This window comes from Diceros bicornis, chromosome 23 (assembly GCF_020826845.1).
Source record: "Diceros bicornis minor isolate mBicDic1 chromosome 23, mDicBic1.mat.cur, whole genome shotgun sequence".
NCBI lineage: Eukaryota > Metazoa > Chordata > Mammalia > Perissodactyla > Rhinocerotidae > Diceros > Diceros bicornis.
In genome coordinates this window covers 27157831-27181131 of record NC_080762.1, presented here as the reverse complement: position 1 = coordinate 27181131, position 23301 = coordinate 27157831, and the positions used below count along the sequence as shown (strand labels likewise).

At 45.1% G+C, this 23301-nt stretch overlaps 1 protein-coding gene across 2 annotated transcripts in view; it reads right to left on the bottom strand.

The window, feature by feature from the left end:
- Positions 1 to 12912: 12912 nt before the first annotated feature.
- The window catches only part of SCML4 (Scm polycomb group protein like 4), a 62115-nt gene continuing 51726 nt past the window's right edge, over positions 12913 to 23301 (bottom strand). For both annotated transcript variants that reach the window (XM_058566518.1, XM_058566517.1), the window contains 2 exons: positions 16683 to 16828; positions 12913 to 14108 (listed from right to left, as the gene is read on the bottom strand). In XM_058566518.1, the coding sequence (XP_058422501.1) occupies positions 13983 to 14108; positions 16683 to 16828 (272 nt within the window). In that variant the 3' untranslated portion in view covers positions 12913 to 13982. The remainder of the gene's footprint in view (positions 14109 to 16682; positions 16829 to 23301) is intronic.

Genomic DNA, 23301 nt, shown 5'->3' with positions numbered 1-23301 from the left:
ATGGAGGTGGTTTAGTCGAAAAACAAGACTCTCGTGGATCACTGAATCACTGGCGGACTAAATCCTTCAAGGCCGACGAGCAGAGGGACCTGGGATTGGGGTACTTACTGAGGCTCTTACAAGTCTATGAATTTACACTTGGAGGACATGAGAGTGTGACTTCTGCAGCTGGTGATGAACAAAGGAGCCTTTTCCTACCTCTTTCTGATTCGCAGTCCACACCAGCACCGAACAATGGTGGAGAAGGGAAGCAGCAGGCTCACAGGACTGTAAAATTTTGGATAAAAACAGCCTGAATTACACACAAATGACATTTTCAATGTGCTTCTGTTTACCCAGTTTCTGCTAACGAGATACCACTTGTAGATGCAAAATTTTAAGGATGTTATCTTCAGCCTGGAGAAAAAGAAACTGTAATTTGCAGCTTTTGCTAAGAGTGATAAGCTTATTAAGTAATGGGATTCGCTGATTAACTGCTGCTAACAAAACATCACTGCCAAACCTGTTAGTCTGAAACCGGCAACAGAGCTACCATCAGATCCACTTCTCCTCCACCTCCCCATCCTAGGGGATTTTACAGAAATATTTCTCATCTAAATTGCTTTTGCCTTCCAATATTTTTTATTGCTTCCACTAAATAGGTTAACAGTAAGTTAGGAGCCACTCCTAGACAGATAGCGAATCAACCTTGGTGAAGAGTTCAAGGAGAAAAGCAATTCCGCTTAAAAAATGGTTTTTTTATGAAAGGGGTAATGGGAAAAGATGCAAGTTCATTGAGCACTAAAATGAATGGAAGTTCTTAGAGATCAGAAGGCAAGATCTATCTGTGCTCAACGCGTGTGACGGCGCTTTGAATTCCTACAATGGAGCAGTATCTCTTTCACAGTGATTCATAGTATATGGAAAATTCTCTTTTCTGGTAACTTGCCTGAGAAAATCAACTCCATATTGTTCTTAAGAACTACTTCCCCTCATAGATTCTTAGGAGACAGACCCCTCAGGTAGGTTGTCATCTTGGTCAGCTCTATAAGCCCTTCTCTTCCCTGCAGGTCCCCAATGGGTCCTACCAGCTCAGGACTCTCAAGATCATGAAAACGGAGTCTAGTCACGAATGGCCTGTTCTGCTGCTAAGCTGTAGACTGTGGGCCATTGGAGCAGGCCACGGTGGGGATGGGGGAACGTGGACCTTGGCTAGTCCAACTCCCTGGGGTCTGGACAGGTGAAGCGACTTGCCCAATGCCCTCAGCTTGTCAGTGGGAGAGCCAGGACTAAAACCCAGGTTTGTGGCTTCTGGTCCAGTCTATCTTCTGGGTCTTAAGAAACAGGGAATGAGGCAGGGATAGAGCATGTACGTATGTGTATTCACGTGTGTACATCAGCTTCAACCTCACCATGCGCGCTAGCTGTGCTGTCCCTGCCCTTCAGTGGTGTCTGTTGCACACCACACAGTTGTTCAGTCCAGGGCAAGATGCCTCCCTTCATCACGGCGTTCCTCCTTTACCTTCGTCACAGAGTTCCTTCTTCCTTTCTAGGCCTGCAATTGTTCAGGAGGCCAAATCTATGTTAAGATTTGACAGAAAAAGGACAGAAAAACATATAACATTTACTTTGGGATTTCTTCCCCACTTGGACCTTTTATAATTAGGATACTAGAGTTGGTACAACCACAGCTAAAACTCATAATAGAAGAAAATAGAGAAAAAACTAGTAATAGAAGCTGGGTTTTCAGACCTTGCATCTGTCAGAGGAGAGCAGGCTCAGAGAAGGATCCTTGGGACCTGGGTGTGTGAGGGCGCCTGTGGTTGGGGTTTCTTGGGGTGGCTTAGGGACTTCGTAGACATATGAGAAAGGCCACCTAGTTTGGACCTGTGCTGGAGGAGAGAGGGGAGAGATTAGCTTGGAAATAGTTTATTAAGTTTTAAGCAAACCAAGGGCAGATAGTGAGAGAAGACTTGGAGGTCTGCACCCCCAACTCTCCCCAAGAGCTGTCCCCAGGCCTTCCTCGCTGGCCTTACCCAGCCGCAGAGAATGCTGGCACGAGAGGATTCCCCTGAACCCTCCCACCCACTGAATTGTTTCATTGAGAACCATCTTGCCTTTGTCAAGGATCATTGCAAAGCTCTCGGGACAGAATGGAGGCCTCTGAGCCAGGAATTGGCAGGTCAGGGTGAGGGCTGGATCAAAAAACAAGAGCGATCATGAACCCCAAACAGTTTGGGTCACAACCAATGGGAGTAAATGGCCTGGAATAGGTTTCTAGATTCAACAGACACGATTTGAGGGGCTTTTACAAGCACTGTAATTTAATTTAGTCCTCCAACGACCACAGGAGGTTGTCCACATCCCTCATGGCTGACCAGGAAGGAGATCCTAGAGGAGAGACTGGTCCACGATGACCCTGGGCAGACATTCACTCAGGGGCTTTGATCAAATCTCACATTCCTTCTCTGCCATGGACTGCCCCGTTGTGGTCACAGGCTGGAATAGGAAGGTTAGGGAGACAGGAAGTACAGTTGCTAGGGAATCCTGGAGCCAATAGGGTTCCTCCAACAAGTCACTCCTGAGCCAGCATGGTGCCTGGGCTGGGAGATGCTGCTGCTGGAGGCTGGTGGGAGGGGCCTCTGGGGCAGCTGTGAACCAGGCCTTTTTGGCCTTGGCTGTCAAGGACCCTCTTTGAAAAGCTTTTCCTTGCTATCTACTTATGGGAACTAGTCCTGATGAAATAATAATGAACATAAAGAAGTTGATCAGATAACATATACATAGGCTCATATAAATTCCATTCTTTATTAAAAAATATAGAAATACTTTTTATAGCATGAACAGAAAATACTGCATTGTCTTGGAATCTTAAGATTTAGAAATTTTATTGAATCACTCGAGGCCCATGATACACTATACTAGAAAAAAATACTGCATCAAAAATGAAAAAAGCACCCCAAAATATTAAATCATTAAGGCCAGTAGTGTTTATTTAATGAAACTGTACCTATCTGATTATCGTGTACCTACCAGTCACTGTTTAAGAGACTACATTAAAAACAGACCTCTAAATAATGAAACAATTGGCTCAAAGGAAAAAGTTACAAACAATAACAAGAAGGCTTTGAAAAATTAAAAGCACATTTTGATATGGTGTTTTATATAGAGTAGTCTATTTGTTAAAATACCGTACATTGTAGAAAATGAGCACGTCAGCTCACTCCCAAAGACTGTGCTTTGCGCTGGGAGCCTGCTTATTACAAATGAGAGATTTGTAAATATACACAGTTAAGAATACGTGTATGGGGGCTGGCCCCGTGGCTTAGCGGTTAAGCGTGTGCGCTCCGCTACTGGCGGCCAGGGTTCGGATCCCGGGTGCGCACCGCCGCACCGCTTCTCGGCCATGCTGAGGCCGCGTCCCACATACAGCAACTAGCAGGATGTGCAGCTATGACGTACTGGGGCTTTGGGGGGAAAAAAAAAGAATACGTGTATGTTCATACACAGATGATGTATCTGTATGAGCAGTATGTGAGGAAATTAAATGAGAGGATAAGTAACTTTAATAAACTCTGCGTTTTGAGGCACAAGAGGAATAAAATTCATGTTGTTTCTAAGTTATGCACACAGCATCTTTTCTCCCCCCTGTTTTTCATACCTTAGTGTAATGCCTATTTGCATTTAACCTGGTTATCTTATGTTTACATGCTTTGTAAACTGAATTACAGAGCCAAATTGCCTGTTACAATTTCCCCTTATGTGACACAATTACAGAGGAGCACTTTGAGGTGAGAGGATTGTCCCAATATTAGAAAATGCTGATTGCAGCATGCTTTCAAAGGGCAAAAATTAAGGAGAGGCTCTTTCCCCAGGCGACAGGGTTTACTGCTCTTTCTCTCCCATGTAAATGCTGTTTCCCATTACAATGAGTTCTATGCACTGATTTCTGGTCTGCAAAATTAGATCCGTTGGTATTAAAAAAAAGAAAAAAGCTAGGCCCTAAAACCACACCATTTCCTAAGCTCGAAGCTCCACAATCCCTAAACACTTCTAAATAAAGCATGGAGTTGAAGTAATGTTTCAGAATTACATTATGTCCATAAAAAGTGAAAGCACGATGAATTTTCAAGTCATTAGAGCATCTGCAGTTCATCCACTGGGTCCTTCTTGCACACGTGCCTCGGCATAAGCAAAGGATGCACAAACTTTCTCTGGATGACCTTTGTCTCAAATTCCCAAACCCAGCCATAAATACACACAAGAATATGCACACACGCACGCACACACATCCTTTAAAAATCTTTAATCAGAAGGGAGGGAAGCCCATCTAGGTAGAGAAAAGGGAATGTAGACAACCCCGTTTTTCTCTTCCTGAGATGAAGAGATGACCTCTTTGGACGCTTGGTTAAAGGCAGAAGCTTTACCTAGGAAAGGAACAGCTGCCACTGTCCCAGATGGAGAGAGATCAGAAAGCCTCCTGCATGGGCACATCGGAGTGGAGAAGCAGAATAAAGAAGTGGAAACATGAGATTAACTAAAGCAGAGTTGAAAAAAAGAATCTGAAAATAAACCCCTCAACTTACAAAACAAAAGACATAACATTTCAATCATCATTATTCAACCTCGCAAGCTTAGAGAACGCGGATTTCCACTTACTCAGATGCCCTCATTATTTAGCAAGAAACTTGTCAGATAATTACAGCCTAGCATAGCTGGTAAAACACAAACCTTTTGCCCTGGTGATGCTTTGTTATGTTACAATGGCACTTAATTAACAAAAAGTTTTCACTGTTAGTGGAAAGAAAAATAACAACAGAAGACAATTATGATGAAATGATTTGATTTCATCCATTTATTTTGTTTTCTTGTGTGTGTATAGAATAAAAAGTAAATTTATCTACAAATGTACTTAATGTAGAAAATCTTTGTATTAATAAAATTACTTCTAGGTATATACAAGAGAGAAACAATCTAATCAACAAATGTGTACAAAATGGAAATATTTGCTATATAAAGCAAGTGATATTTCAACATTTCTGGAGGATGAGATGAGAGGAGCTCATTTTTTTTAATCCTTAAATGATCAAAGATATAGCTAGAGATGACAGCCAATTAAATATTGTGGCTTAGAACACAATAGATAATAAAATAAATCAAAGTCCTCCAAACTCTCCCACACTCTGGCAGAAACACTTTCAGTTCCTATGGAGGAAACAAGTTTGACTTCTAGAAAGACCTTGAGGGTGTGTGATTGTGTTGGATAAAGGCCAGGAATAGAGCATCTCCTTTCCAGAATTTTGCTGCCTTTCTCCCTTCTCTAAACCACATTTTCCTTTGGGAAATATATCATCATCTTTCTCTACCCAGACCCAAGCCACTTAATATTGCACATGTCTCAGCAGACTTGTAAATGTCTAAAAACAAAACCTCACCCCAGAAATGCTTCTGCCGTAGGTCATTGTACCTCGTCTTTGATCCCAGCTGACCCTCCTCATTAAACTTAGGCACTGGCCTGGCTTTGGTCACTAGGAGGTGCAGTCAGTGCTAAGTGGGTCTGGACCAAACTACACGTTCTGTAAAGAACTGTGGAATGATTGGCATTGCTACTGGATGTCAGAGTGACTCCATGAAGATTACAGGAGGCAGCATGGCTGGGAGAAACAACTCATGCTTCTCAAGAGGTATGTCAGATTGGCTCCAGATCACTTGGCTCTTGACCTTCAGGGCTAAATAAGGAGAGACACCTAGTGGGATGGGCATTTGGGCCCGTGCTTAAGGAAGGTTGATAAGGCGTATTAGTGAGACGTCCGGGTGAGTCACCGCCAGAATGAAGCATTCAAAAGGGATAGGACTCTTGCTCCCAAACTAAAGGACAGACTGAGAGGGCTAGACCTTGAGAAATGGAAAGAACAAGTCGAGATTGGGCCAGAAGTATGACAGAGCCAAGGAATGCTGTGGGCGGGTGATGGCGGGACAGTGGAAGGCAGGCAAGGGTCAGGACGGCTGGGCCAGGGAGGGAAAAGGCTACCTGTTAATTCTTTATTTCTCTCTCCACCCCCCCTCCTTCCCAAAAGCCATTTGAGCTAGTGAAATGGAGAAAAACAGAAAAAGGAAAACAAAGAAACACAGAGACAGGAAGAAAGAAATGGAAAGTAAAAATTAATGAGAAAGGATAGCAAAGTAATGCCTATGTGATTTTAAGGGGAGTTATGGGCCCATGAGAGAAGAGGATCTAGATGAGGTCAGACAGGAGAGGCAGAATATAGAAGTGGTAAAACAGAAGAGCAAGGAACAAATAGACCCACTGGCCTCTGCTGAAGTAACTGGGCTGTAAATGCCTTTACAGGTCATCTAGATGCCCCCCTCCTTTTCCAGATGAGGAGATGGCATATGGGGGGCAGTAACTCTGACAGCTTGTTTCTTTGGAACTGCACTATAATTTGCCCCCACTGGGTGCTGTGGAACCAGTGGGAGATGGTATGGAGAAGGTTCTACACTGAAGGTGAGTGGTCCAGGTGTCTCCTAAGGCTTCTTCCTCCCAATCCCTCTGGGATTCTAGGGTTCTAGGCATGAGGGCAGTCTCTGTATATTTGCAAACACTAACAATATCCTCAGCTTATGATGCCTGAAGATACAGCAACAAGATTACTTTAAAATGAACATGGTGAATGTTATACATCTACATGATGTTGCCCTTCAAAGTAGTCTATACATTGCAGCTCCTTATACTGATATCTGCCTAATATATCAAGTTAACAAGTGAATTGTGGCTGTTGTTGCTCAAACCATTTGTATGAAGTAAGGAAACACACAAGGAAAAGACAAACGAATGAGTATGGGGACACATCATTTTACGTCTCAAATGGATTGCTTGTGCTGTTCACCAGACACAACCCCAGTGGCTTTAACTTGCTCCAAAAAGAGAAAAAATCCACCCTCCGGGGATGCCTTCCAACAACACTTTGAAAAGAATGTGTCCTAGCTTCTAAAGATGACCCCAAAAGAGATGTACTAAAAAACATTCTGAGCAATGAAAACATCCTTGGAACATGTGCCCAGTCTTTTGAGGTGGTTTCTTTGGAAATGAAACACTTAAAGTTTTGATGTTGTTATGAAAAAAAATTTGGTCACGTGATTCTATTCTCACCGCTCCTATGGAACTATTTGGGAAAAGAGAGAAGCCTCTGCTATTTCCGAATCTGCTCTCAAGGGTGAAGATGGGTAACGAGTGGAAAAGAATAGAGGAAGGTTCTCGTCTACCCATCTCCTGTGGGCCGTGTGTTCTCAGCACGTGTGAGACAGAGAGTGGCTTGTGGGGACGGCCCAGCTCTGCTGACCTGCCCCCCAAGGTGAGCAAGGTATTGGGAGTGCTGGGTTCATGGAAAGAGCTCTCTGCCCTTCCCAGAGTGACACTTACCCTCCTTGTGCAGTTAAGCCAATGGAAACCCTACTCATTGCTGAGAGGCATCACGGATTGAGAAGGAAAAGGAAAAGCTGTTTTAAAAGTAAAGTTGTAAAAAGTTCTTACTGTCTAATGCTTGCAATAGAGCACTAGGCTGATCAGAATGTGAGAGCTTAAGACAAAAAGACATGAGTGAAATGCAAATCAGTGACTGTGGAGGTTGACCTGGAGTGTGTGGAGAGCCAGAGGAAATGAAAGGTCTCATGAGCTTCTTTTGGTTTGTCCATTTGGCAATTCTCCTTTCAGTAAAGATAAAGGGGTTCAAAAAGAAATTTGCGGCTTTTCGAAGAAAGCATGAAAACTGCTCAAGCACTCATTCAGTCAGTCTGCCAATAAATATTAATGAGGTGCCTTTTATATGCCAGGTACTATCCAAGGTGCTAAATAGTATCTACTTTTTCCGAGTACCCAGATTTAAGTATTTTCGTAGAGAATCTGCTCCATAATCCAGAATTTTATGTAAGTAAGTTACACAAAATATGTGTTATGTGCACTTTTGGGTCTGTTTTCTAAATCATTGCTAGATAGTTCTTCTGAATAGGATAGAATGCTCTAGAAAGCAAAATCTCCCTTTGCAATCCCATCTCAAGCCTTCCCCAGTCCCCACTTGTTGCATTAACTCACAAATACATGCTCACTCATGCATGCACACACAGACACAAAATCTAACTTGGGCTTGGGGTCAAAAACTGTATTACTCTTCTATAAGTTCACAACGGACCATGTTTACTTTTCTATCATCAATTATAACTTGTTTTTGTCTAAACCGTTAGTTCATTATATCACCAGAGAGTACAATTAAAAGTTAGGGCCTCAGTGTCTCATGGCATCTTTTTCACAGTTAATGAGGCACGTGGCCTTATAGAGTCATTCATGCAAGCTTATATAACTCACATGCTTATGTGACCATAGCCAGATTTACAACTACACTGAAGATTCTCCCAGGACACCCTTTTTGTGTGTGTGGGAGGCCGCAAGAATTTTGCTAGTTTTTCATGACAGGGCTGATGAATCTGATGGCCATGACCTATCTGAGTTCTACGTTTATATAAAGCGTCTGCGCCTTTATCCTAATGTAGTGGCGCTGGGATCTACTTGCCAATGTCAATTTGCATTATAGGTGTGGTTACTGCCTGGACAAGCTCTGTGAAAAAGAGAAAGATTGCAGAGTTGGCTTCATCTCAAACGTCTGTGTCTGATTCACAGACATCTGTGTCTCCCTGAGAAATAACTTTTTCACAATCAGAGCTGTCCAACAGAGGAATAAACCACTTCCTATGGGAGTGAACGCCCCCCCCTGCCCCCCCCCCCCCCCCCCCCCCCGCAATGAGAAGTGGTCAGGCAGAGCCATTTGTCAGGGCTGTGGGGAAGGTGTTCCAGCACTGGATGGGGAGGTAGAGCCTTCCTGAGATTTGAGGACATCCCATTTATGATGGAGGTAACCTCCGGTCACACATGCTTACTGTAAAATGACTCCCAGAGAGGGTCTGCCATTTCACAGTGAGCCGTTTGGAGAAGCCAAGCTTTGGGTGTGTTCCAAAGTAGGATCCAATGGAAGACGTTTGTGTTGGCCTTTGCAACAAGCACTTAGTGCACGAAACCAACTCTAAGGCTCAGGTCACGTGGTGGAGCTACAGAGCAGAGCATGGTGGGCTGGCAGCCTAGAGCAAGTCTGAGTGGTATATTTACACTCTTTGGACAGAAAGCTGCTGCTGTCCCCACACTGTCTGACATCATTATTTAATCGACTACTGAGCCAGCTCTTGGCTCTCAGATGTATCTCCACTCCTCTGGTGCCCCCGTCCTCTCAATATCAACTCCGGGTACAGCTCACTGACCTGGAGGAAAGTGGCATTCTTAAGCTCTGCTTGCTGTCTTTTCCTCTGGAGGAAGTCAAACTCAGTGCTAAGCGTGAGCAGAACACCCAAGCTATTTATGTAGGATTTTGAAAAGCACAGGTCTGGGACCTTGCTTGGGAAAGCAGAGAATGAAGAAAAGCAAATCCTCCTCTAAAAATGTGCTTTTGCCCAGAACTGCTTCTAAGTTAGGGAAGTTTCCTGAAGTCTGGGAGAGCTGGAGTGAGTGTTCTTTTCAAGTACAGCGTTTGGTGAAGTCCATGTGTGATAATACCACTGTAACCACAAAGGAATTTACCACAGGAAGTGTCCCAGCTGTTGCTGATTAGCATTAGAACGAATTACACAAAGCAAATTGTTAGCAGACATGTTTCCATAATATTTAACCGGTGGCCATAAATAGGAGCGATTCTCTTTCAAGTAAATGCTAGATTTCCAAAAATCCAGCTTCTAATTGTCCGTGAAGGAATTGTCTTCGATTAGGATAACGATTGGAGAGAAGGATGCCCTAGATGCTGAGGGCTGGAAGCTCAGGTGCTGTGTGTGAGTGTAGCAGGGCATTGCTGCTGGGGTGACATTGCAAGATGGAAACAGGAATGTTTGTACCTCTAGATGTCTGACCATCTGCTGGATTCACCTCTGGGTTCCAGCATGGTCTTCTCATGCCACAGGGAATATGGTCGTGGCAACAGCAGCAGAGCTGGGCAGCCACTCAGTTCTTGGAGTGTTTATGACAAAAATAAACCACACCCACAGACAGGTTTTCACTCCTCTCCTTAACAAGATATTCAGTTTTTAAAAAATCATCTACTCCTTCACAATCCCATGTCTTGTTATCTGAGGTTTAAAAAAAAATGTGAGTCAAATCTCCTCGTGCTCTAACCCCGCTGGAGAAGAGTTGAAATGTGCCCAGTCAGAGCAAACATCGGACAGCATGCACCTTCTCACACGTATGAAAACCTGGCTATTTCTTTAGAAAGAAAGCAGAATGTTTCCATTTTTCAAGACCTTCTGACAGTGACTAAATTTGAGTCCCTGATCACCTCTTGATATTTCCAGTTATCTCAGAGATATGATAAAATTCTCCTAAAACAATCAAAAAAATAATTTAAAAAATAATTTTAATTAAAAAAAATAAGAAATATTCCATACAGCACATAAATACAAAAATAGGTTATTGCAGCTTTAAGGGTTGGGACTATTAGAAGAGGTGCTGTTCTGTTGTTTTCCTAAGAAATCTATAGTTTTGTCTTCCCTCCCTCACTAGTTTCCTTCTCAAGCAAATCAACCTTAGCTCAGTATTCCTTCCCAATGTATTTTAATATTATATTTGATTCTCCTGAGAGCTCTTCACTCTTTTTTTCTGCTGAAAGGAAATAAACTTGTCAGCCCTGGGAGCCCCGTGTATGCACTAAGAAAGCTGTTCCCTGCCCAGTGGGCTCCCTGGCTAGGCCTCTCCCCTCAGCCACATGTTAGCTTGGGACATCCAGTCAGCACCTGAGGGGGGCAGGCCCAGAACCCCAGAGCCGTCCCCCAGCTGCCACCAGGGTGCACCTTGCTGACATTAGCCAGATACCTAGTAGCAACAGCCTACAGCAGGTTTGGCCTCTGTGTTACAAAGCTGGGGAGGTATTTTTAACCAAGCAAATGTAATCGTTGATATACTCCCAGCCACTTCCTAAGCCTCTTCCAACTACACTGTCAGGAAATACACACACACACACACACACACACACACACACACACACACACAAAACCCACATCTTCTACCTGAAGTCTTCACAAAGGGAATAATGTGCCTCACGAAATATTTAAAATGCCTTAGGCAATAGAATTGTCTGTAGATTTTTTAAAAAGTCTTTAACAGACAGGCACAATTGGAAATGTTTAGAACATGAACACACACACACTCACACTCTAATTTGGAATTATGCAAAACTATATCATCATTCGCCACAACCTGAAGCAAAGCTACTGCAATGGAATACCAACTACAGTATCTGCCCTAGTGTGAGGCCCCCAGATAAGCTCGCATTTGCACGAGAGGGACACACGTGGCCTGACTCTTTAAGGCCCGTTTAGAGGAAATGGCCTGGCATGTTGCACATTTGCTAAGCTAGTTAGCCTCCTGCTTTGACAAGATTCGTCAAAGGGGTGAAAATTAATTATAATTGCAGTGCTGCTACAATAATTTGGTCGGCTGATTGCATTTCAGTGCAAAAACAGGCAGGGAAGAATTTCCTCCCTGCGTTAGTCTCTGATATGGCAGCATTCATTTTAAGGGTAATGAGATTTTTAAAAAGTCGAACCTCAAATATCATGGCTTCAGCAATCTGTCCTGCTTAAAGTTTAATGCAAAATGAGATAGCACCTCCGTGAGACAGTGAACACGTGAACACTGATCCAGTTTTCTCCTAGACTTGAGATGGGAAAGTCTCTCTCTCCTAAAAACTCCTCAAAATATCTTTGACGCTTTTTGGGGAAGATTTTAATTTAGGGGCACCAAAGTTCATGTTTTTGCAGTGAGGGAGGCACTAGTGAGAGTGGGTAGGAAGATTTGAAAGACTCTGAACGAGGTACATGTTGGCGGAATAGGCACTACAAGTTTTAGGATTGAGCAAAAATAGTGGACTGAGAAACCTGGGTTGTCGTGGAGTTTTCTGGATCTACTGTTTTCACACTGGCAGTTCTGAATACATAAACTCTCCATGGCTTTTTGAGGGAGATTATCTAACTCTCGACCAGCAGTGAGCACTATAACAAACTTTGAGGGACAGAGTCAATATATCACTTCAAAATCTTTTAGACTCTTTCCCAAGACCTGATTCAGGGGAGTTTGGTGAGGTGCCAAAACCAGCAGACATTAAGCTGTTCCAACCTGATGACTCAAGCTCAAGTCAGGGGGAAGTTTAGGACTTTCTCCTCCTTCCCTTCTCTGTCATGCTTTAAGTCCAGCTGCTATTTGTGTGTCTAAAAAGGCTTTTGCTATGATGTGCTTTCTCAAATATCACTCGTCAAACGTGGATCTAACAGCAGGGCGTGGAATGTTTCTTATCATCTTCATTTAAATTCTAACTGATTTACAGAGGGTCAATATGCAAATCTACCCAGGGCTGCCCTCAAGTTTGTACAGGTCATGTCCTGCACAAGGGTACCTGGTTGAGGGGTGATGGGGCTAAAGTCCCACCCTGCTCCACTCACCTGAGAGACCCCTGCTGAGGCTGCATCTGGGAGGAAGGTGTGCATTTTCTAATTTGCATTTGGGCCAAGGGAGGCCCTGAGTTTTCTTTGATCCTCATCCTCCCAGAGATCGCAAAGTCTAGTATTCATTTCCTCACCTCCAACACAATGGATGTTTTTTAAGTAAGAGGATATGCCCATGGCAAAGGTGAATTCATTTTGAAGATATGTTTCCTGATCAGTGGGAGAGAAAGAAAAAAGGAGAGAGGGAAAGAGAAAAGAAAAGGATAAAAAGAAGAATGGAGACAAGATTGCCCTTCTGCCTAGTGAATTGTAGATTCATCGTCCTTCCCTGGACATAGCTGCAGAGGGGTAGAAAATCAATTTTTTTCTATTACTCCACAGTGAGGAAGGAAAACCTATTTGTAATAGCATGTCTGTGTATTTGTTGAGGACTAGAAAAAGTAGCCACAGATACAACTACATAATCCAGCAATGTAACTAGAAATCAACACTCTCCCATTGCAAAGATTAGTGGAGACATTTTTCTTCTTCTTTTTTAAAGAAACACTCATGGCTAAATGTCACTAAGACTCTTCGGCGTGCCAACACATCAACACCTCAGTAAGGACTCTGGAAGGGAAGGAACTCCAAAGCCCCATCTGGGAAGAATATACTTCCAAATTCTTGCCTTCGCTGCTTGTGCATCTCAGTCATCAATAATGATTGGATACGAACTAGAACCTTCTAGAAGACAGTTTCTTCTCAAGTTACAATCTGTGGTGCTGACTGTGGAATAAATTCCCTATGTCTGTGTAAGCTAGATCTGGTTCACAGAAACCCTAACCCATCTACTGAGTACCGAATTACCAGGCTACTGCAGTGAGGGTCCTGAAATTTCGTTAGCAGTCTGCCCTCTAGTGGGGCAACATAGTACTTCAGATAACTAAGACTAGAAAAGATTTTTTTTCCTCTCTTTCAGAGAGCAAAAGAATTCAAGTTTTCCAGATAGTGCGATGTGAGGCATTTATCCTCAGAAGACAGCTTCCAGAGCTGAATCAAACAAGGCTCACAATGAGAGGTCGCCGGGTCAGAGTTAAAGACAGGTTGTGCTGTGGTGGGTGTCCCTGCAGAGCCTGCAGAGACAAAAGTCCTTCTCATATCTTTTGAGATCCTTCTCCTTGAGCGATGGCATCCGGTTCCCCATTCTCTCATTATAAAAACAGGACCCACTCTAAGAGCAACCAACCTATCAGGAATGTTAAAAACAATAGGCTTTTTTGCAATTTTTTGGCAAATCATTAATACAGAGGAGCCTTTCAAAAGGGCCATGTTGAATTTTTTAAAAGGCAAAGATGCACAAGTTTTATAAAAAGACCAAGTCTTTGTGGCTGTTATTTTTAAGAAGAGAATATATTCTGTGATGGTGGCTGGATGTTGGTAAGGCAGAAGATGATCTTGAGATCTCTTATCTGGATTTTGCTTCTATCTTCTCAAAACCTTCAGAACTTGGCTTGCTTCAGCTTATCAATATGGTAGCAGAGTTTCAGCGCAGGTCCCAGCTTCAGGCCCAAGTATTTCATGATCATGTCACTCTTCAGCAACAAGAGAGCGTTGCCGTCAATCTCCTGGTGGAAGAAGATCAGAAGAAAGAAAACCCAGAAGATGGTCAGAGCAGTCAAAGTGTGGCTGTGGTTAAAGTGTGGTCAGGGGATGAGATAAGGAAATATAGATTTACCATACATATTCTCTTAGTCCCAAGGCAAGATCTTCTTGAAAAAATAAATTAAAGCAAACAATGCTATGTATTCCTCTTCCCATCATCTCCCTGGGGTCATTTGATACACTGGATCTTTCATATTCCTGCTCTCTCCTGATAGAAGGGCCCAAACATAACCCCAGCCATGTTCCCAATATCGCACATATGATTTTATCTCCTTGTCCAATCTAGAGCTAAAGGAGCAAGATGTGTGCAATGGACTGAATGTTTGTGTCTCCCCCTCACATTCATATGTAGAAAACCCACCCCCCAGTGTGATGGTATTTGGAAGTGAGGCCTTTGGGAGGTCATTAGGTCATGAGGGTAGAGCCCTCGGTGAGTGGGATTAGTGTCCTTATACAATGAGAAGATGACAGTCTGCAACCCAGAAGCGGGTTCTCACCAGAAGCAGAACATGCTGGCACCCTGATCTCGGAATTCCAGCCTCCAAAACTGAGAAATAAATTGCTGTTGTTCATAAGCCAGCCAGTCTATGGCACTTTGTTACAGCAGCCTGAACTGACTAAGACAAAGTGTCATCCATCAGACCCTGAAACTAGTGGTTACCTTTCCGTTCCAGGTGCTGGTCTAAGGCCCTGACTTCCATCCATCACTCTAATCTCTTGTTTCTTTTCTTGGTAAGCCCACCTACCTTTAGCTGATTATCAAATTGCTAATTACACTCTATGAGGGATTTCAGGTGTCTTTTGGCTCTGTCAATAATACTAGGTGGCATACAACTAAATAGTGCACCTGCTTCTATCCTAGGGTTTAGCACAAAGAGCTACGAAGGGAATGCCAATGCCTTGAGGTCCTAGTATTGTTCCCTTTTGTGTCTGAAAATGGTAACCCTCCAGAATGCAGGTGGAATTCATGAACCTAGGAAGGCTAGGTTTCCTTGTTCACCTATGGTGCTATTTTCAGTTCACTGGGGACAAAGGTAGAAATTTGGGGTGCTCAGATAGGGAGAAGAGGCACAGTTACAAGACTCATATAACTGTGCAAGGGTCACCAGCCCTTCTTACTCATCTATCCAGCCAGCCAGCATTGATGAAGCACCTGCTCTGTGTCACGCACTCTCCACTACCTTGGCAAAATGGCAGAGTGGGCGAATCTCACTCGTGGGCCCTTCCAGGGGCCTCATTGCCTAATGTTCTCACTTCACCCCACCTCCTGGACTTCCTGGACTTCCACCATCTCCTGCCACTCTGGAAGAGAGCCAGACTCCTCCACCCAGATGATCTGTCTTAGCATAACCCACGCTGTGGTCCTTGCTCTCAAGGCCCCACTGTTAGGTGAGGTCAAATATATCTCTAATAAAATGTGAGTGTCGGGTTAGATGAGGATCCTCCCTAGATCTGAGACTATGATTTCCATGACAGAATGACCGAATAAAATAAGAGCCAGGAAGGAAAAAACAATGGTAACCGTGGTAGGCAGAATAGTGTTCCCCCCAAGATGTCTATGTCCTAATCCCCAAAACGTGTGAATATGTTAGGTTACCTGGCAAAGAGGAATTAAGGTTGCAGATAGAATTAAGGCTGCTAATCAGCTGACTTTAAAACAGGGAGAGTATCCTGGATTATTGGGGGGAAGGGTCCATGTAATCGCAGGGTCCTTAAAAGTGGAAGAAGAATCAGAAGAACCAAAGAGCTCGCAGCCTGAGAAGGACTCTGCGTGATGTTATTCACTTTAAGGATGAGGATGGGGGATACGAGCCAAGAAATGAGAGCGGATCAAGATGCCGGAAAAGGCAAGGAAATGAACTCTTCCCTAGAGACTCCAGAAGGAAGTCAGCCCTGCCGACACCTTGATCTCAGCCCAGTGAGACCCTGGTCAGATTCTGACCCACTGACCTGTAAGATAATAAATTTGTGTTGTTTTAAGCTATGTTTGTGGTAATTGGTTATAGCAGCCATAGAAAACTGACATGGTAAGCTTGGCAGGTAAGGTATTAATTCTTACCTTTTTTTTTTTTTTCATTTACCATCCTTATATATTGCAGAATCTCCTAAATAATTATAAGAATACCTGCTAACTGAAGGCTATCTATGGGCCAGGCCCCGAGCCAAACACTTCATATGTATTTTCTCATTTAAGCTTCAATGTGGCTTAGAAACAGGCACTATTACAGTCTGTCAGGCATATTGTGGGTGTGCTGTAAATGTTTGTTGAACGCACGGACAGACAGACAGATGGCCAGGAAAACAGGTACTCCTGATAAAGGCCAAAACGAGGGAACTGATGGGACAAATATCCCCTAAAAACAAAACTAAGTGGTTGTTCTGCTCTGAGAAGCCTGTGGTTCCGTCTGGTCTTCCTCGAGTGTGCCCCCAGGGCTTAGTTCAGACCCCCACCCCACCTCCGCAGCCTGCAGCTCCCTCCTTCCATACCTCCCCCTATGTGCTTCTCCCCTCCCAGGCCAAGCCCACCATGCGCATACATGCTTTCTGAAGAGCTCCACATGAGGCCCCAGAGCCTGCGGGTCGGCGTCTTTCACGAACCAGACCACGTCCTCCACGGTCCAGGTGGAGGGGTTCCTGCTCCTTGGCCGCCTGGCGTCCTGCCCATCTGGAGAAGGGCTTGAGGCTGGACGGGTGGGCATAGAGAAGGAGACCATTAGACACCAGGACGAGGACCTCAGCGCCTACCTCGTGCTGCCTGCTCCCCCCTGGCCCTCGAGTCCAAGGCAGTGGCCTGAGTGACCTCCTGTGACAGAGAAAGCCTGTGAGTGGCTGCTCTCGTCAGGAGCCTGGAGCACGGGGAGGCCACTCCTGGAGGCAGACCCTCTCCATGTATGCAAAAGTTCTCTGCTCTCCCAGGGAAAAGAACATTAGAAAATCGATTTCCTTCAACACCTGAAATTCTGATTCATGCTAGAGTTTTAAAGGCCCCTCCTGCTCAGTTCTATCTGAATGGGCCATGGGCCTCCCGTAACTGGGTACTTGGTGACCAGAGAAAGCTTGCTGAGGTGAATGTCCAAATGGGCCTCTGTAGTTCTGTGAGGCCAAAATGACTTCAGGTCCTCTCTGGAGGACTTCAGGTCCTCCAGTGGCGTTACACTGAGACAATAAAGACGCAGCAGAATTGAGGTGCATTTTGGTCCTCGTTCTGAGTCTCTGATGCCTCATCCTCGGAACCCCAGTCTGCGAGGGGTCCATCCCCTGCTCCTCATGTGCGGAAAGAAGACCTTGTCTCACTCACCACCTGAGGTACATACTGAGTGCCTCCATGGCCGCCTGGTCTGTCAGAGTATGTACTCCAATCCGCCCCGCTAGACTGGGAAATCCTGGAGAGCAGAGGGCCTAATCCTCTGCCTGATCCATAGCTGATCCTTGATAAATGATTGGTGCACGAGTTGCAGTGTTGCATAAATGCATTTCCCACAGGGCAGATTGAAACAGGACAAGTGAAGGAGGAAGAGAGTAATGAATCAGATGCCTGGCAATATTTAGGGGTTGACTGTTTTGTATGTCCCAAACGAACTCACCCTCTTTCCCCAGAATCAGCTTCTCCTCCTATCTCTCATGTTTCTGAAACCTCCGTAATATCTCTACCTCCTGCCCCTCATTTGCTCCCCACATTTAATTATTCTGACGCTCTTGGACGGATGCCTCTCACACTGGTCTCCTCCCTTCCAGCCCTGCTGCTCCAATCCGAGAACCTTTTACTCAAACCCCTGCAATGGTTTTCTAATGAGTATCTCTGCCTGGGCTCTTTTCCTTCTAGAGCAAAACTGCCACTGCCTCATGCTCTCCCTGGACCCAGCTCTGTCCGTGCCACTTGTGGATGCCCCCTGCCTATGCACTGAGTCCATAGCTCAATGTCAAGGGCTCTCTTTGGTCTCAATAATATCTTTCCTTCCCAGGTGGAGGCGAAGAGCTTCGGTGTCAGAGAGAAGTAGGGGCAAATCCTAGGGCTGCCCTTTGCTAGTGATTTGACCACGACTCGCCCCATGAGCTGTAAAATGGCAATGCTCTCTGCCCGGAAGGCAGGCGCGAGGACAGAAACGGGCCTGGCCCTATGGCTGACCTGCATCAGGTGCTCCACAGAGGGAAGGAGGCGCCCGGTGCCCTGTCTGCCTCCCCTGCCCTCTTGCACACCCCCATCTGGGCACACTGGTTGTGACCTGGATGTTTCCCAGCGTCCCTTCTTCACCTTTAGTGCCATCGAGTCCATTCCAACTCCTAGTGACCCTATGCACAGCAGAGCAGAACCCCGACGCGGTCTTTCTGCACCAGTCTCGCACCTTCCAGTGCTATGTCAGCAATGCTCCGCTGCTATTCATGGGATTTCACAGCCCATTTTTTGGAAGCGGGTGGCCAGGTCTTTCTTCCTAGTCTGTCTTAGTCTGGAAGCTCTGCTGAAACCTGTCCACCGTGGGTGACCCTCCTGGTATTTGAAATACCAGCGGCATAGCTTTCAGCATCACAGCAACAAGCAGCCTCCACAGTATGACAACCAACAGACGGTGATGTGGTTCCTTGACTGGGAAATGAACCCGGGCCATGGTGATGAGAGCACCAAATCTTAACCCGTGGACTGCCAGGGCTGGCTCTCCACCTTTAGCTGCTTCTCTCTAGAAGGCGTTTACCCTCCCTCCTTTCCACAGAAGTTCCACCAGCCATCAAAGCCCAGGTAGACTCCTTCCCAGGCAGCATTTCTGTGTCCTGCAATCTGGATGTCACCTTCCTCTACCTTTAACCCCCAAATCTTTGTTTGTTCTTCTCTTAAGATGCTTTCCACATTCTGCCTTGTGTTACAATTGTGCGTGTACTTGTCTGCAACCTCCAGTTAGATTTTAATTTCTTGAGGATTTTATAAATAGCAGTGGAGCAGTGTCTGATATGCCAGGAAGGTGAGAAGATGGTGCAAAAAGACCGGGTCAGGGTTCCGCTCTGCTGTACACAGGGCCGCCGGGAGTCAGACAGGACTCACGATGATCTTTTTCGTCTTTCCCCCATCCATTCCATAAACATCTAGTGAGCATCTCTTTGTACAGGGTCCTGGGCAAAGTGTTTGGTGAAAAATGGGATCCTCTCATTACAAGGTTTATAATCATTGGCTCCTCCATGGCTCTAAGTAAATATATTTATAAATATGGGTTTGACAAAGGTTAAATGAATCAATATACTTTGCAGAAACAGTATAAATAAGTTATGTGTGGGTAATCCTTAATCCTATTTTCGGGCCAGAAAAAGTCAAGGCTCTGAACAATGAAGCAGCTTCCTGTAGAATAATTCTGAATTAGAAGTTGAGAAGCCGTCACTTCCATTTCCCTTCTTTAATCTCAGGGTGCAGCGGTTTTCTGCTGTCTCTGTTTTCTTCTTTTTAATGTGCTTGAGAAGTGCACAGTTCTCCATTAGTGCTGAGAAAAGCACAGCATCACGTTTCCGAGTCTGTCCTAAATACAGAATGGTTTGGTTGAGAATCAGATTTACTTTGCGATTTTCCCTGCCTTTTCCTCATTGGACTTGGAGGGGTCCCCTGAGGTGGTTTGGCACAGGGCATTTTGCCGGGAAACCGTTAATTCACCCCAGGGCCATCTGAATGCTGATGCACGCTTATTAGAGGTGATTTCACTGCATTTGAAGACATCTGCTCTCGACATGGGGACGAGGAATCACGGCAATCAGGTTCGCCTTTGGATTCCGCCCCATCGGAGCTTCGGCGTTAATCAGGGTGATAATAGATGCTCTCATTCCAAAGGCTGAAAGTCTTTGGTGCCAGGAACGATTTTGGAGTGATCAGAGCAGAGGTCACATCTAATTTCCTGTATTTGATGGGAAGGAAAACTACCAGGCCAATTCACAGCACCATCCACGAGAGCCTAAGTTCCTTCCAGCAAGGTCAAGGAAGTACTTTCCCATCGGCCGCAACGTTGGGTTGAGCAAGGGGGCTGGCGTGTGTTTATGGAGGAGGCTCTCCAGGTGATGGCTGTGGAGGGAGACAGCCCAGCCGGGAAAGTGGCCTCGCTCCTGGCCTCGCTCCTGACACCTGGTGCTTGCCGGGGGCATTTTTCACTTTCCCAGGATGGAACTACAGCAGCCAGGCCCGGCTCAGGAGCCTCTCCGAGGAGACCTTTTAGTCATACAAGACAGAGAGCAGCAGGAAGCCTGCCACACCTCCGTAGTTGCTCAAGATCCAAAGCACATAAACTCTCTCTAGAAATGGAACTTTCCAGCGGCAGGTTTGTAAAGCTTTTGCAGTGGTCTGTGCTCACAAAGATAATAAATACACTAGCCCCACCCACCCGCTGTGAAGGTGTCAGGAAGACAGATGGGTCCCCCCTGACACTGCCAGGCCAGCAGATGTGATTGGACAGCGGTAAGACATGATGGATGTGAAAAAATCTTGCTCCTGAAGGAACAGAGCATGCAAAGCGCTGGCCAAATGCCTTTGTGGGAAGGCAACATTCTCCAGCACAGAGAACTTTGTGTATGGTTGTGTCTGTTCACTGTGGCTGCTGGAGACTTGTGAAAAGTGAAACCCAGCTGTGAATGTATCTGTAATTAAAGAAAGTTGTTGTTGTTTCTAAAGCTGAACTCACGTTCACCAAGAATAGTATGACTATGAATCAGTGTTTAAGGCAATCCAGGACATTTTCACAGCACAGGTACTTGTACTGCTGTCTGTGAGTCTCTCCCTCTCTCTCTCTCACACATACCCACAAGCACATAGATAACTTCCTTTGCTCATTCATAAGTCAGAGAAAACTTTTTAGCTAACAGTAGAGTCATGTAGAAGAATGGATGAGCAATGAGCTGGGAGTCAGAAATCTCTATCACCCACCAGCTATGTGAGCATCCCTGTACTTCTCAGGTGTGATATAAGGGAGTTGGGAAGGGTCTCTAAGGTCCCTCCCTCCTATGATGGTGTATAGTCCCTTCATACCACAGGCTGTCCCATCATCGCTGTGTCCATGTGCAAAGCACACTGAATGAAGAGCCAATGGCCAGGCTTCTAGCCCCTTCCTGGCCCTGATCATTCTCTTTGGGCCTCAGTTTCTTCATCTTGTTTCTCAAGAGTATTGCAAGATTCAAGTGAATATGTGGCTTTGGGCTGGAGGCTGATAAGAAGGGAAGCCCATCAGTCTCCAAAAAGTGACCCCTTGGTGTCCTTCCTCAGGCTGACTATAGGTCCCTTTGCCCTCTCAGCCTCTCTGGTAGCTGGAGCTGGGTTGGGAGGGGAGGGGCGTGAAGGCAAGGGGAGTGTAGATCTGTTCTCAACTCCTTCTAGTGACCTGGTCCTCACAGAATGTATCCTTCCTAGAAACAAGGCCATGCAGAATGTATGAGGTCCCCAGGCCAGCCCACAATCTGGGCAACATCAGGTAGTTTGAAACAGTGTGTTTTTAATCAGGTTTTTCTTTTATTCCTTCAAGACCGGCTGAAATGCTTGTATCAGAAGAAAGGATGCCTCTAGAAACAAGGAGAGACCACAGGCTTGAATTGAAGCCAAGCTGCACTGGATTCCTTCTCTGCCACCACAGACACTGTGACCTCTGGACAAGCAATTTGACCTCTGCCAGGAAGCCTCCAGCCACCCATGCTCCCCACTGCCCCTGCCCGGCCCACTCCTGCTGCCCCTTCCAGCCAGCTCCACTGTCACTTCTCTGGGAAGCCTTTCCTGAACTCCCCAGAGTAGGCTCAGTGACTCCCTCCCTATCTGATTCTCTCACAGCATCCATTCTTTTCCTTTATAGTGACAGTCACAGTTGTAACTAAGTTTGTGCAATATTGTTAATGTTTGTCTCTCTGGAATTGCACACTATCAGAGAATAGTGCCCACATCTGTCTTGTTCATAGCTCCATCCTTAGACCTGAGAAGAGCCCCTGCCATATTGTGCTCAATAGGTATCTGCTAGCAAGGAGTGACCAACATCTCTCTGAGTCTTAGTTGCCTCACCTGTCAAACACCTACCATGTTGTGAGGATTAAATGGGATAATGTGAAACATTAAACAGTAAGAATTAATCAAAAGGTAGTTGCTATTCTTCTTATTATTCTATGTCATTCCATAACGGCCAATAGATTCGTCTTCCTAAATCTTGTGGCCATCAACTCCCTTCCCTGTTTGGAAATGTCTGGTTTCCAAAGCCCAATCTGCTTGACATAGACCCCAAATCTCCCAGTGTGATTTCCCTCAGTGTCCCTGCACAAACTCTTTTCTTAGAATAAATAAACCCTTACCACACCTTTGGTCATTCCACGCCCCCGCCACATAGAGCACAGTCCCCATTTTTCCTTTTCTGGCTAAATTGTCTCTATCCATCACCCAATACCATATGCTATGGAAGCAAACTCCAACCCATGGGAAGCATTTGGGTGGTAATCACAACGTCAGATTTACTTTGTTTTTTGATTCTGAAGCTTGGACCTAGTTGTGGTTGGGAATTCTACAGCACGTCCTATTAAATGCAAAAATCAGGAAAGTTTGTTATCCAAAACCTATTTATAACTCTTGGTGATTATATCTTGAATGAGAGACAGGGAAGAGCTCTCAAATTTTCACCTGAGTATCAGCAAAAAACAGAGAAATGTGTCCTGTGAATACATCCCTTCAGAGTGCACTGGCGGAGGTGATAGGTACGATATATCAAGACAGCAGGAGGCCAGGGTAAGTATTCACACGAGAGAGAGAAGGCTGAGAAGTTTGCCATGTCACCGACACATACCCTCCTGCCTGCAGCCTCATGCAGCTTTCTGGCTTCTGTGGTTTTAAACCATTTTGATTAGCACCATGGGGGAAAATCCATCTCTATGTCCCTTCCAGGGTTTATGACTTGGGTGAAACCCTCTTAAAGAGGAATGGTTTCTTAATACCAACTGCTTTCACTTGGGATGCAATTTCAGAGCAATACCAAGCAGTTCTTTGGGCAGAGGGAAAACTTAATAGCCCTCCAGATGGCCCATAGCAGGCACTCTGACTGGCAGCCTGGTGACAAATGGCTAAGGAGGCCAGTGATTTTCTCTCCTACTTTAATATACTGCCACTCAATCCAGCATGGTTTATCTCCATGATTTCCAAATGCATTCAACTGTGCAAACTTTGTTCAATAA